Source organism: Tachyglossus aculeatus, chromosome 22 (genome assembly GCF_015852505.1).
Source record: "Tachyglossus aculeatus isolate mTacAcu1 chromosome 22, mTacAcu1.pri, whole genome shotgun sequence".
NCBI classification, from domain to species: domain Eukaryota; kingdom Metazoa; phylum Chordata; class Mammalia; order Monotremata; family Tachyglossidae; genus Tachyglossus; species Tachyglossus aculeatus.
Genome location: NC_052087.1, coordinates 19719990 through 19735356, shown reverse-complemented (window position 1 = coordinate 19735356; position 15367 = coordinate 19719990). Strand labels below are relative to the sequence as shown.

At 50.2% G+C, this 15367-nt stretch overlaps 1 protein-coding gene across 2 annotated transcripts in view; it reads left to right on the top strand.

Moving 5' to 3' along the window:
* ABTB2 (ankyrin repeat and BTB domain containing 2) overlaps positions 1–15367 on the top strand; it is a 166182-nt gene that overhangs the window by 145557 nt on the left and 5258 nt on the right. For both annotated transcript variants that reach the window (XM_038764834.1, XM_038764835.1), the window contains exons 4-13: positions 2744–2896; positions 5262–5427; positions 6803–6892; positions 7374–7475; positions 9750–9846; positions 10361–10496; positions 12107–12336; positions 14435–14613; positions 14960–15065; positions 15195–15297. In XM_038764834.1, coding sequence (XP_038620762.1) covers positions 2744–2896; positions 5262–5427; positions 6803–6892; positions 7374–7475; positions 9750–9846; positions 10361–10496; positions 12107–12336; positions 14435–14613; positions 14960–15065; positions 15195–15297 — 1362 coding nt within the window. The remainder of the gene's footprint in view (positions 1–2743; positions 2897–5261; positions 5428–6802; positions 6893–7373; positions 7476–9749; positions 9847–10360; positions 10497–12106; positions 12337–14434; positions 14614–14959; positions 15066–15194; positions 15298–15367) is intronic.

The following is a 15367-nucleotide window of genomic DNA, read 5'->3' as shown; positions in this document are numbered from 1 at the left end:
GATGTAGGGAGAGGCTGGGAGTGCTGAGTGAGAGATGGAAATGGGCTTTTCAGTTTGTAATCAGAGGAACTTGAAGGGACCGATTGCTTGCTCTTTCCCACAATCCCGCTGGACTGGCGGCTGCATTTCTTTCCCGCTTGACTTGGCCACTGGAGAGCCCCATCCAGCCAGGGAGGGAGTGGATTGTGTACGGTGAAAGAGAGAAAGTATGTGTATGTGTCCAGTGAGTCATGAAGTGGGAGTCTGGTTGTCAGGACAACTTCCTTAATGCTGAGCTCTATCATGCTGTGAAATAGTCTCCTGAGGGGAGAGGTGGAGGCCCCTTTGCTTGGGGAAACCAGATCGATCATTTGGACAGGAACAGTAGGAAGCAATCCTTCATTAGGGAAGCAGAGGGTGGCACCCACCATAGGTATCCACCATCCTCCTGACCCCGTGTTGGGGCTGATCTTTGGCAACACTGGACTGAGAAGAAAGAGAATGGGTTTGGGGGTGGAAATTGGGGCCCACTTTTGTGCCAGGGACTTCGCCAGAGACGCTCCCGGGGCCTGCCCAAATGTCACCTTGTTGGTGGCCCACTGGCAACAGAGGCGACTCTGGCTTGGAGGAGTGAGGTGTTCAAAGTGCAGCATGGTAGTTCCGTTTCTGAGCCCAGCTACTGCTTGGGATTAGTTGCCTCTAATTCTTTCCTGGGTGTGGGACTTTGAAGACTTCTTTCATGTTTCCAGCTGCTCTTGCTCTGGACTTGAACGTCACTGTGTCCCTGTGCCAGGAGCCCCCTCCCTCACTCCTCTGCCCCCACTCCCCACCCCCCAACTTCCATTCTGGATGAGAAGCCGCTCTTGCTCTTCTCCAGCACTTGGTCATTGGGAAGCTGGAAAGGGAAAGCCCCTTTTCCCAGCAGGGTTGCACAGGGAGTCCCACTGGATGAGAATGTCTTCTTCAAGTCTATGTGAAGTTTCCATGCTGGACACTGTCAAGGTTACCTCACTAGCTAGTTTACAGACAAGATGGACTGTCACATGAAACCTGTGGGGGAAAAAAGTCCATTCTCATTGGCCCAGCTGTGAAGGACGCCCAGAGGAAGCGGGGAGGGAGGCTGGGAATTTACTGTTGAGAGATTCAAATTCTTCCTTCTTCCCACTGACTTGGACATTTTTGGGCGAAGCATGTCCAAAACAGAATTCCTTATCTTCCCACCCTAACCCTGTCCAGCCCCTATCTGTAGACAATCCTCCCTGTCTCACAAGCCCATAACCGTGGCATTGTCCTTGATTCATCAAATAATAATAATAATTATGGCATTTGTTAAGCACTTACTATGTGTCAAGCACTGTTCATCTTTCTCATTGAACCCACATATTCGGTGTCACCAAATCCTACATTGCTAAATTCCACCCTTTCCTCTCCATCCACTGCTACCCTGTTGATTCAAGCACTCATCTTACCCCGCCTTGACTACTGCTTCTGCTTCCTCACTGACCTTCCCCCGTCTCTTGCCACTCCAGTTCATACCTCACTCTGCAGAATGGATCATTTTTCTAAAAAAAAAAAAAAAAAAAAAAAAAATCAATTCAGTCCATGTCTGCCCACTCCTCAAGAACACCCAATGGTGGCCCATTTATCTCCACATCAAACAGAAACTCCTTTAAAGCACTCAGTCAGTTTGCCCCCTCTTACCTCACCTTATTGATTTCCTACTGCAACCCAGCCCGCACACTTTTCTCCTCTAGCTCCAGCTTACAGTCTTCATCCCCATTTTACAGATGAGGTAACTGAGGCACAGATAAGTGAAGTGACTTGCCCAAAGTCACACAGCTGACAATTGGCGGAGCTGGGATTTGAACCCATGACCTTTGACTCCAAAGCCCGGGCTCTTTCCACTGAGCCACGCTGCTTCTCATGTCTGCTACTTCTATGGTATTGTACAGAAGTAGCAGATCTCATCTATCTTGCTGCCAACCCCTTTCCCACATCTTCTCTAGCCTGGAACTCCTTCCGTCTCCGTGTAATCCAAATCACCAGTCCCCCACATTCAAATAATTATTAAGGGAACATCTCCAAGAGACCTTGCCTGATTAAGCCCTCTTTTCCCCTGCTCCCTCTGGGTCATCTATTCACTTGGACCTGTGGACTTTGTGCATTTGCTATTCGTGGGTTTTCAGCTCCTAGACTCCTGCCTGCCGGACCAGAGAGAGCATTTCTCCTTATCATTTTTGAGGCTCCTGGAGGGGGAAGAAAGGATAAAGGTTGAGGAAATCAGGTCAGAGTGTGTGATCCCTAATCAGCCAATCAATCAACGGTATGTTTTGAACACTTTCTATGTGGAGAGCACTGTACTAAGCGCTTGGGAGAGTACAATACCACAGAAGTAGCAGACATGTTCCTTGCCCATAATGAGCTTACAGATGACAGCCAGCCAGAGGAGGTGTACAGGAAACATTTCTAAAAATGGATTGTTGTTGTTCTTCCTCTGAATGCCCACTACCTGACGGATAACATCCTCTCTCCAGTCCACAAGGCTGACTGAAGTGGGGGAGAGGGCTTTCTTTTAAAGGAGATGTTGTGTTTCCAAGCCATAAGGCAAATTGTTTTCTGGTGATTTTCCAAGAGGATTTGTTTGTTCAGGAAATAGTGGAGGTCGTTTCCCCAACTCCCACCCCCATCCTAAGGGAGTAGCTGCCAGCAAGCACCAACCGCCCCAGGCCCAACCTTTCTACCCTGTTCACTCTTTCCTTCACAGGCCTTTCATGCTTCTTCCTCCGCTGATGGAGTGGATGAGAGTGGCCCTCACTTACGCAGATCACCGACGTAGCCTGACGGTGGACAGTGACGACATCAGACAGGTGGCCCGGCTGCTCCTCCCAGGCTTGGACTGTGAGCCCCGGCAGCTGAAGTACGTGAACTTCTGGGGTCTTATGAGCCCCCCTGAGGAAAGGGGGTGTGAGGTGGGCCCGGGAGGCCAGGAATCCCTGCAGGGAATGGCTGGGAGGAAAGGAAGGAATAGTTATGGCATTTATTGAGCCCTTACTATGTGTGAAGCACAGGTTCTGAGATGGGACACAGTACAGTGTGGCCTAGTGGAAAGAGCGTGGGTTTAAGAGTCAGAGGTCATGGGTTCTAATCCTGCCTCCGCCACTTGTCAACTGTGTGACTTTGGGCAAGTCACTTCACTTCTCTGGGCCTCAGTTACCTCATCTGTAAAATGGGGATTAAGACTGTGAGCCCCACGTGGGACGAACTGATTACCCTGTATCTACCCCAGCGCTTAGAACAGTGCTCGGCACATAGTAAGCACTTAACAAATACCAACGTTATTATTATTACCTGCCCCATGTTGGGCTCACAAACTAGCTATCTTTTCCTCCATTGTACAGAGGAGGAAACTGAGGCCCAGGGAGGTTGTGGCAGAGCTGCGCCCCGAGCTGGTTCTCCTGACATCCATGCTCTTTCCTCCAGGTCAGGCTGCCTCTTCTTAGGTCTCAGCATCACTCACAACCCCAAGCCTCTGAAGTGCCCTGTGCCTCCGTTTCCTCAGCTGTAAAATGTGGATATCCTATTTTGTCCACTTGCTACCTCTCAGGCACATTGAGATAAAGGACAGAAGTGCTAGATTCATTCATTCAATCGTATTTATTGAGCACTTACTGTGTGCAGAGCACTGTACTAAGCGCTTGGGAAGTACAAGTTGGCAACATATAGAGATGGTCCCTACCCAACAGCGGACTCACTAAGAAAGTATGCACAAAAGGGTCATGGACTGTTTTTACAGCACTCATTCATTCAGGGTAGGACTGGCCCACATGTGGTTCTTTTGGGGCTTGATTCAAACTCTTGTTTCTCTGGACTGAGAAACTCGTATTTAGAGGTTTGAATGACTGAAGTTTTGTGATTGGAGCAGGAACTAGATAGGGCTTAGATGGAAGAATTTGAGCAAGGAGGCCAAAGGAAAGGATGGGTGTGGCTCCTTCACTCCCACTTGGCATTGGCTTAATCTCTTCCAAGAGTCCTCAAATGTTACTGAACTGAAGGAAGTACAGGGCCCATATCCTTTCCTTACTTCCTGCGGTATCTGGGACTCCTACAGCCATCTTTGTGGGGGTAAGAGGCCCGAACAGTGACCACATTCCAAGTTGGAGAGTTGTTCTTCCCCCTTCATGTTCTCATACATTACACTAAACTACGTTGAAGATCCAGTTCTACAAAAATGGGCCATTGCCAGCTGAGAACATTGCAGAAGTCCTTCTCTTGTCCCTCCCACCCACTCAACTTTGCATTTTCTGGATCATTGCTGAAGCCAAAGAGATTGCAAAGGCTTTAAAAGAAGAAGCAGAAGTTGTGATCTGAGTTCACAGTCAGTTTTGAAGCTCTCCCACCCTTCTTGGTTGTGAAGAACATTTTGGAATTGAATCTACCCAGTCCCCTATTCTACAGAGGTGTGTCTGGCCCAATCAACCTTCCTGGCCTTGGCCAGGGAAACTGAAGCAGGTTCACAGTGTTTTTCTCACCATTTAAAAGTAAATTGACGTTTTTTATCAGAAAGGCTCACAGCCTTCGGTTGTGTCCCAGAAGTTTGGTTCATGATCCTGAGTCCAATCTGGGATCTTGGGAAAAGCAGTGGGAGAGATTGAAGTGACTCGGGGGAATACAGAAAGGGAAAAATTATCTCTTCTGCCTAAGAAGTACATGGAGGCTAAGGACTCTTTCTTTGGGCAACTGAATACAGTTCTCCCTGTGCATCTGCCCAAGGATGCTGAAGGGCCCCAAAAATCTACTTGGAGAATGCTCAATTAGGTTTCTGTTTGAAGTCCAGGGAAAAGGACTATAACTTCAGTTTTCCCATTGAAAGACTGTGTCTTCCTCATTGTTATCCTCTCCCCCATTTAATGTCATTGCTACTCTGTGGAAAATAATAATAACTTTAGGGAAGGAGTATAAATTTAGATAGGCCAATTCGATGGCAGCGCCAAGTTGCTTGGTATGCGGTCTACACTTTCTCGGGTTCTTGTGATAGAACTGTTAATATCCATGGGATGGATGGCAGGTCGGGAAGATCACCCAGCACTGCCTCAGAATCACTCAGGGAACCTGCGGCTGTGTTCTGCATCGATTGATTGGCAGACCAGACTAGAACCCAAATTCCCTGATGCTGCCTCATTACATTCTGAGGAAGAGTGTCATTGCAGTGCCTCACACTCAGTCAGTTTCCCAAGATCCTGGGCACCGTCACTGTTAAGCTTTCTGGTCTCTACCATGGACAGACCTGAATGCTGCTTCAGTTCCTTCCGGAGACTAGACGCCAAAGCAGCCACAGAAAAGTTCAATCAGGACCTGGGCTTCCGAATGCTCAACTGCGGGAGGACTGATCTCATCAACCAGGCCATTGAGGTGTTGGGGCCGGATGGGGTGAACACCATGGATGACCAGGTAGGTCAAGAGTCCCTGGAAAGGCTCTCTGACACAACGGTACCACTACCGGGTATTCCACTGTGACTAGAAGTAGACTTGCCCCAGCCCGAGTTGTGCTATGGCAGTGCGGAAAAATTTGACGCCATGCCTCCTGGCCATCCTTGCCTACTTGAGTAGCCCTTCACATAGGAAGCTAGTGTGGAGACACCCTGCCAGTGCCTAGTCTGGGAGACCTCTCAGGAAGGAACCTCTGTCTGGAGTTCTTGAGCATTGCCTGGGGGAAGAGAGAAGGAATTGGGAAAGGAGGTCAGGTTGGTGGAAGGAGAATTGGCTCAAAGGGGAATATCCTGTGGTGAGGGCAAGCAGGTTGAGCAGACTCACACACACGCACACAGGGTGGGCATCTTGAAGGTTTTCCAGGTTCTCCAGGGATCTTGGAGGAGCTACTCTACACTGAGGCCTGCTTAGTGATGAAGAGGGGCCATTTCTACTATGCTATCAATGAAATGTATGTCCACACCCATAATTCCAAGCACATAATTTCTCCTTCTGTGTCTCCCTTTACACCCTCAAAGTACACACACACACACACACACACACACACACACACACACACACACACAGGTTTCTCAGTCAATTCCAGTTGACATATCTTTAAATCATCTTTTTTATTTGCTTGCTGAGGTTTGATACTTATGAAGTAATTTGTTGATAAACAGGCCCTGGCTCCCTCATGATTAATCTCAAACTATTCATTTGTCTTTGGGCACCAAACAGATGTATGAGGCGGGGAGGCATGAAAAACTTGTCTACACAAAATAACTTAATAAATAGCATGTTAGAGCTCAAGAAAAATGCTTGCCATGGAAACTGATCTTGGTTACCTGCATACGCTGCGGGTTGGTGTTACGGCCACGAAGTGAAGGTTCCACATAAATGCAGCCAAGGAGCTGGATTCCATAACCATGGTTGCCCTGCATGTCTGAACCAGACAAGAACTGAGTTTTCACTTGGTTCATGAATCTGAGGCATTGACACTACCCAGCCTTATCGTTTGCCTTGGGTGCCCACATGCACAACACACACTCAGGGTACACATTTTACCCGGCCAACACACAACAAATGCCCAGTCCTAGTATGGGGCCCATGTGCAACCAGAGCACTCAGTGCCCACCTAGCCCTGCTTACACACACGAGTACGCACACACACACACACACACACACACACACTCTCTCTCTCTCTCTCTCTCCCTCCCCCCCATTGTCCAGTGCACAGTCATACCCAATCAAGTCCAGGGAGCCTGGCGGTGGGCTGTGTGCAGTAAGCGGGGCGTGTGGGAGGTACATATCTCCCAGTGGTCTTGGATAGCAGTTCTGTGTTGGTTCTGCTCAGGGGATGACACCGCTGATGTATGCCTGTGCTGCGGGGGACGAAGCTATGGTGCAGATGCTGATCGATGCTGGAGCAAACCTGGATATACCGGTGAGTATGCGCTGACCTCCCGGTTCATGACGTTTTCCTGGACACGGAGTTCTAGACCGAGGATTGGGCCTGGCCCGGAGGTCTAGGAATCGTAAGACTCGAAGTCAAGCTAAGCCTACAGAGGGATCCGTTTTAACAGGAGGAAAGTAGATTGGTTTCCTTCCTGAAAGGTCAGACTCTCCATAGCCTAATCCAAGCACCCCTGCTGGGGAGACTGCTTCTGGTTTACATTTCTGGGTCATCATTTCTCTGATCTTTGGGGTCCTATGTACCCTGTGGGGCCATTTATCAGCCATCCCTTCAATGCTATGGGCCCCGTAGACCATCTCCCACACTGCCCTGTAAATTGGATGTGAGCTGGCAGCCTGAGATTGCTGTCTTCTCTTCACATTCCAACCTGCTCCCCAAACCAGTGCAAATCTGGCCAATTGTGGGCAAAACCCACCGGACCTAACCCTCCTTCCTCCCTTGTGCTTTCCAGGTCCCAGGCAGCTCACCCCGGTATCCCTCAGTCCACCCGGATAGCCGGCATTGGACCTCCCTGACATTTGCTGTGCTGCACGGACACATCTCTGTCGTTCAGGTAAGACCGTGTTACTGGCACACCTTTCCCGCAGCTTTCAATCAATCACTCAATAGAGTTGGTAGACACGATCCCTGCCCACAGAGCGCTAACAAGCTAGTAGGGGAGACAGGACAGACATTAACTCTCCTGTGGATATTACTTTGCTTCCTCTCCTTCAACAAACCTTGCCGCTACGTCCCGGCGGCTTTCTACTAGTGTTGACTCCCTTCCCACTCAGGAAGGAAGACGAGTGTTTGAAGCACATAATGGAAGTGGTTATTCAGGATACTATATGATGAGCAATTCCTTTAGAAATTCATTGAAGGGGAGGGAAAAATTCAGAAAGTATTTCTAGCTCATGCAAGCTCTGTAAAAAATTAAATTTGTGGTTTTGTGGTCATTTCCACTCTGCCCCTCTTGGCGAACTCCAGGACTGGTAGCATTGTCTGAGGGGTTTCAATCAAAGTATTTATTGAGGGCTGACACTGTTCAGAGCATGGTACTAGGGCCTTGAGACAGTACACTAGAGTCAGTAGACACCTTCCCTGTCTTCAAAGAGCTTATAAGCTAGCAGGAGAGGCAGACACTATATAATCAGTAACAGTTAAAAGGAAGCAATAGAAAGCAAAGATAAGTGCTTAAGTGCAATGGCACTAGGAGGGTGAGTGACTTAGAATTAAATGTCAAAGCAATAGTTGGGGAGGGTGGAAAGTGGGGAGCTGAGAGAGACTGGTGGTTAAGACCTCATGGAGCAGAAGTGATAAACTGAGCAATCTACATTCAGCCCCCTAGGGCTACTCAGGGTTATCGCCTTGATTTATACCCAGAGATCACGGCTACAACAGCTGGATCTGATCTTGTTGGACTTCCAGTGGAGCAATAGTATTTATTCACTCAGGCAGATGATTTTTGATCCCTTTTCTAGCACTCATAGGGTACAGGACATGTAGGGGGAAAGTGAGAGTCCCCATTTGGTGGTGATGGTGTTCAAATTGAAGCTGCTGATCAGGAATGAGTCACGGTGAAGCAGTGTGGCCTAGTGGAAAGACCACTGGAAGTTAGAAGACTTGAGTTCTAATCCTGGTCCGGCCACTGCCCTGCTGTGTGACCTTGAATAAGTCACTTGACTTCTTTGGGCTTGAGTTTCCTCAACTGTAAAATGGGAATTCTGCACCTATTATACTACTACTTAGACTGTGAGCCCCATGGGGAACAGTGTCCGACCTGATTAACTTGTAACTGCCCCAGTGCTTAGAACAGTGCTTGACACATAGTAAAAAAATGGTGTGGCAGCTTCCTGCCTTAGTACCAAGAGGTTGAGGGTGGGAAGATTTGTGGTCAGGCAGAACCTGGGCAGAGAGACTGGATGAGGTGGAGAGAGGCTGAGAAAGTGATGGGGAGATTGTGGGGAGCCCACACTGGCTGGTTTCAATTTTGTCAACATTGAGCAGAAGAAAGAGGGTAAGGGTAAGCATGTGTCTTGATCTGAAGTGCTTCTGTTGTTGCTCCCAAAGTGTCTGCTCTTAGGATCTCAAAGATCTAACCAGCTTTGTTACCCACTCTGAGATGGTTTTCTTGAAAGTCGAGTCTCTCTCTGTTCGGTCATGTCGTTTTTGCCTGGAGCAGCAGGATTCTTGTTTCCAAATGTTCTGCTCCTTCTCCGTGGCTCCTAGGCCGGCATCTTGGCACCCTGACAGTCTCAAAGAAAGCTGTTTCTTCTTCCTCTCCCCTCTCTAATCTTTTCCCAAGCAGCTGCCTTAAGGGTGAGGAGGTCCCAAAATGGATCTGGCCAGCTCACTGGCAATATGGGTAATCCAGTTGGAGGAGCAGAGAGCATACCGGCTGCTTTACCCAACAGTTGGAATTAGGTCCTGTCAATGCTTTAACCCAAAAGCTCCTATGTGCTGGGTGCCCAGGGCCCTTGACACTGGCAACACGTCACTGAAAAATGCAGAGCAAGAACCAAGGGCCATAAATCCCAGTTAGGCATCTACAGCAGGCTCTCAGCTTTGGTCGCTGTGCTCAGAGTGAGGAGAGGCAACAGGAATGTCCTTTTCCTACTTGGCGGCTGATTGTTTTTACGGGTTGACACAGTTGGGGCGCCAAGGATGCATTAGGCTTATAGAACCCTGCTCTCTCTCCCTCTGCCCAGCCAGAGGCTTCCTGTGAGCTCTGTTTCCTAAATCCGGGGTACTTAAGCCACCGGCTGCCCAGCGGCTGCCCCACCCCCCCGCTCATCTCCCGGGGTAGCCACGCCAGTCTGAGCATATGTCTCTCGTGTGACCTTGGCAGCTGCTCTTGGATGCTGGAGCCCACGTGGAGGGATCCGCCGTGAACAGCGGGGAGGATAACTACGCTGAGACCCCGCTGCAGCTGGCATCCGCGGCAGGTAGGCAGCCCCGCCCATCCACCCCAGAGTGGCTCACCCCAGCCCCAGCCCTGGCCCCAGCCATTCTCACTCTTCAGTCACACTTAACACACTGGTTTGAGGGGCTTGAAATGCCTCCAGCTCAGCCTTTGTTTAGGCTTGGACCCTGTTCGCTGGCATCTCCCACTCCCCAGCCGTCAGGGCGGATCTAGAGGGCCAGACTCCATCGGAGCTTGGGCTCCCGACAAAGTCTAAACAGAGACAGGAGGAAGGAATCCTCCCTTGCCTTGTGGGTGTTTACTCTGGGTTTCCCTTTGACAGCATCAAAGAGACACCATTGGTGCCCTTCTTCCCACCTCCCAACTACAAGACTGACCCACCAGTTCCCCCATTCTAGATGCTGCTTTCCTAGGTGTGGGAGGCAAGTTTGCAGAATGAATGTTCAAAATTTCTTTTCCTCACGGGCTCTGCTGTGTTCCTGTAGCCCGTTCTGGGTTCTGTTTTCCTCCCCCCTCATTTCTGCTCCGTTTTCCAGGGAACTATGAGCTGGTCAGTCTGCTGCTGAGCCGGGGGGCGGATCCACTCCTGAGCACGCTGGAAACCAGTGGCATGGCTTCCTCACTTCACGAAGACATGAACTGCTTCAGCCATTCGGCAGCCCACGGGCACAGGTATCAAGCCTTGGGAGGGGCTTCTGATGCTAGCGGGCAGGAGAGAGACCCAGGAAAAGAGAACCGTGAGCCGCTGTTAGCTTTCAAATCAAGGGAAAATGGAAATTTTCCATACCCCAGCCCACTGTCATCACTTGTGGAGGGGGACCACCAGGGAAGGCAAACCGAGCATGTGAGGGGCGTGAGGGAGCACGCTAGGATGAGGACCTGGTCAGAGAAAAGGAAAGGGGCAGCCTCCCTCTAAGCCACTTGTGTTTTGGGAGTTTGGAAACTATTTGCTTGGATCTAGATAAGGTAAAAAGAAGCTTTGGAAGAGAAGTTTAAAGACACATTGCCCCTACCTCCCTATCAGAGTCCTTCAGAGCTCCAACTTGCACGAGTGGATCCTGTTATCGGGGTCAAGGGTAAGGCTATGAGGTGGCAGGCACATCGTGAGGGAAGTGGTTTTCCTTTTCCAGGCTGATGCTGGCTGGGGCGAGGGAGGGAGGGACTGAACGACTGGGAAGCATTGTGTGCACATGGCATACATTCATTCAGGGCGGCCACCCGGAGGGGAGAGAGCCAGCCAGTGTGCTCACTGTCCATGCAGACACAGCTCCAGCTGGTGGCTGCAAGGCAGAACAGCTGGCGGCCGAGAAGGGCTCCCGCCGCTGCTCATTGGCCTTGCTCCGAGCTCTGCAGCCTCTCTGCTGGGAAGAATGAGGCCTGGGCAGGTCACTCGGGGGGGACGCCCTGGCAGACAGGCAAGCAGAGAAGCAGGCCGGCAGCCTGCCCGCCCACTCAGGGGAGCACGGCACTTGCTGTCATCTTTCGTTCCACCTCCCAGCTGGGATTCCCAGTTGGTCTCGGGTTCTGACTCGGCTGCTCTCTGTTTGCCCTGGGCTGGTAAGGGGATGAGGAGAAAGGTGATTGAGGATGCTCCTCCAGGCCAGCTCCAATCGAATCCTTTCCCCAGTTTGCGCTGACTACCTCAGCACATCAGGGGCTGGGAGATCCTGCATCCAACCATCCTTCCGTTTCATCCCGTGGCTGTGCATCCACGGGGAGGGATCTATAAAACGTTCCCTGTCAGGGTTGATGGTTTGGGGGAGAAAATTTCCCCCTAACGACCCCAGGCTCTCCCATGGAAAAGTCTCTCCAAAACATGGCCAGGGGGGAGCTAAGAGGTGACAGTTTATCAAGGAATCACACGGGTGCTATTAACTGGCAGTAGCAAAAGGAAGAAGAGACAAACCCAAGCTGGCCCATGGGAGCCGAGAGAAGAGCAAAGATGGGGTTGCAGAGAAAGGGGGAAAACAACCACATTTTGTTCTTAAACCTCATTTTCTGGCCAAGGGCTGGGGAAAGGCTTCAGACCAGATACCGGCATGACTTCCAAAAGTTTGCAGATTTGGCAGAAATTCTTGGAGTTTATTGTCATTCTGAAGTGGCTTTAATTCAGTTTTGAGGCGTGCATATTAAGCATGTGTCCTCCTGAGTGCCCTGGCCCCACAGGGAGAGCAGCCCTGTGGCGCCAGCGATCCCATGACCCATTTGGGGAGTCCTCAGCGGATTGGTGCAATCCCAGCCGGGGCTTGACCTGACTTAGTCTCTCCCTCTCTGCCCTCCAGGAATGTCCTAAGGAAGCTTCTCACCCAGCCCCAGCAGTCCAAAACGGACGTCCTCTCCCTGGAGGAGATCTTAGCCGAAGGGGTGGAGGAGAGCGATACCTCCAGCCAAGGCAGCTCCAGCGAGGGCCAGATCCGGCTGTGCAAGGCCAGGATGAAGGCCCTGCAGGAGGCCATGTACTATAGCGCGGAGCACGGCTATGTCGACATCACGATGGAGCTGAGGGTTCTCGGTAAGCATTCCTGCTTTCCCCAGCCTCCAACTCTCAAGGCAGAATGATGAGGTTATGTGTTTTGGGGGGCATGGGGCAGTAGCAGCTGCCTCAATAAGTAGCGCACTTACTGAGCACCTACTGGTAGGGAGCACTGTGCAGGTACTGCAGTAGACGTCGTTGGTAGTGAGAAGATAGTGCAAATGGCCCTGCGCCAACCACGGGCTCTCATCAGTTTTTCAGTATGCGGCTGAGACGTCATTGTTCCTGATGGGAGACTATGCCCAGGTGTTTTAGGGAGTTACTATGTGGCCTGTGGTTGATCTGGAAGTCGTCTTGACTGAAAAACAGCTCTGGGTAGCACCTTTCAGCCACATGCCCCGGGAAACACACCCCAGCCTGGCTGTGACACAAATAATAGTAATAATTATGGCACTTATTAAGCGCTTACTATGTGTCAAGTACTGTTCTAAGCGCCAGGGTGGTTACAAGGTAATCAGGTGGGACACAGTCCCTATCGCACATGGGGTTCACAGTCTAAGTAGAAGGGAGAGCAAGTACTGAATCCCCATTTTACAAATTAGGACACTGAGGCACAGAGAAGTTGTGACAGAAATAAGTGGCAGAGCTGGGGTTAGAACCCAGGTCTTCTGATTTCCGGGCCCGTGCTCTTTCCACTAGGTCATGTTGCTTCCCTCACACAAATAAACTGGAACTCCAGGGCTGAAGAGTGAGAGGAAGGAATCAGAGCTCTGTCCAGCTTGGTCACAGTGACCCGTGTTGCCCATTTTGAGGGGGAATAAGGACGTTGTCTACATTACAAGGATAGATAAAGATTATAAAATGCAGCTGCGGGAGAAGGAGATGTTATCACTTTTCATTACGAAGGATTATTAGTTTTCAGTCATGGACTTGGCAAAACAGTTTGAAATTACTCTGCCAGCTCTCGTCATACACACTTCTGGAAAGCAGTAAGCAGTAATTAGGTTCCATTTGGCTTTTTGCAAGTCTAGGGGATTAAGCTCCCGCTAGATTGTGAGCTCTTTGCGGGCAAGGAATGTGACTACCAGCTCCATTATAGTGTACTCTCCCAAGCACTTAGTACAGTGCTCTGCACACTGCAAGTGCTTAGTAAATAAGAATGATTGATTGGGCAAAGAGTATCCTTGCCAAGATACAGTAGAGAGCATTCATCCCAGCTCCGCCAATTGTCAGCTGTGTGACTTTGGGCAAGTCACTTAACTTCTCTGTGCCTCAGTTACCTCATCTGTAAAATGGGGATTGACTGTGAGCCCCCCTGTGGGACAACCTGATCACTTTGTATCCCCCCAGCACTTAGAACAGTGCTTTGCACTAGTAAATGCTTAATAAATGCCATCATCATCATCATCATCATTCCAAGGAGCAGGTTTTTGTCTGAAGGGAAAAGAATCTCAAGAACTGGAGATGTTTCTGGACAACTGAGTTCATCAGAACCTCTGCAGTCTGAGTGAATGAAGCCTTCTGAATCTGGGGACAAATGACTGATGCTTTGGTTCTGTTGCTCAGTCTTTCCAACATGCTGGCAGCTTGAGAAGGCCCTAAACTCAAGATGACCTGTACACTTGCTAGGATTTTTCAAAATGCATATTGTATCCATTTTTTTCCACTTCTGTACATCAGAGGACCCAAGAGGCGGCCCTCTGGCACATCACCCGAAAAGACTCAGAAGGGACAATTATATTTTTTGTTGTGGACCCATGCCAAGAAGGCCACCAAATCTTCTGAAATAGGACAAGCAACTCAAGAAGGCCTCTGGCTTTTCAATCCTGCCCTTTCAGGGCTCAAATTATGGGGAGGTGGGACAAAAGAGCGAATGGCCTGAAGTAGAGGAATCCATATGTGAACCGGCATTGCTCGCTGAAAGAATGTGCCCCTATCACTATGAATGGGTGAGGCTAGGGAGCAGGTTTGGAGTTCCAGCAGGATTTTGGGGGCAGGGTTTGTGTTTACCTACTGTATAGTACTGCAGATTCTCCAGTGCTTAGTACAATGCTCTGCAAGCAGTCAGTGCTAAATAATTGCCACTGATTGATTGTGTGCTCCTTGGACTCTCTCCTCTCCCTCCGCCCGGCTGCAGGGATCCCCTGGAAGCTCCACGTGTGGATAGAGTCACTGAGAACTTCGTTTTCCCAGTCGCGCTACTCGGTTGTGCAGAGCCTTTTGCGGGAGTTCAGCACCATCAAGGAGGAGGACTACAACGAGGAGCTGGTGAATGACGGGCTCCAGCTCATGTTCGACATCCTGAAGACCAGCAAGGTGCTTGCTCCTCTTCTCCTTCCACCGCCTCTTCCTTCCTCCTCTTCTCCCTGACCCACAAAGGGTGGGAGCTCCTTATGCTGCTGCCAAGTTCAAATAACCTCTGCCCCCTCAGCTGGCAGGCCCTGGGACCGGAGGCCAGCTGCATGAGGGGGCATCAGTGTGTTTTCTCTGGGATGGGGCCTGGCCACAAATGCCAAGGTGGGAAATGTTTTATTCAGGAACACGTAAGGAGCCAAGGGCATTGGCCACCTCTAGTTCTGGCTCAAATGTTTAAAATCAGCCTTGCACTGCGGCTGTGAACAGTTTGCCTCACGATGCTCTACCTCTTCCTTCCACCCCACAGAACGATTCCGTGATCCAGCAGCTGGCTTCAATCTTCACGCACTGCTATGGCAACAGCCCCATCCCCAGCATCCCTGAGATCAGGAAGACGTTGCCAGCCCGGCTAGGTGAGATGCATCGTTTCTTGCCTTTCTTTCATGTATCTTTCTCTGCCACCAATCCTTCTCTCTTACCCCAACACACACTGTCCCTCTGCCCTTCAACGTGCCTATCTCTTTCTCTTTTGTCCCACGCAGATCCTCACTTTCTGAACAACAAGGAAATGTCTGACGTGACATTCTTAGTGGAAGGAAAGTTGTTCTACGCACACAAGGTCCTGCTGGTGACGGCTTCTAACAGGTGAGGTTGGTTTTGAGCTCTTCCCCTTACAGCTACCATTTGTCCAAAAGAAGACAGAGTGCAAGGAAAT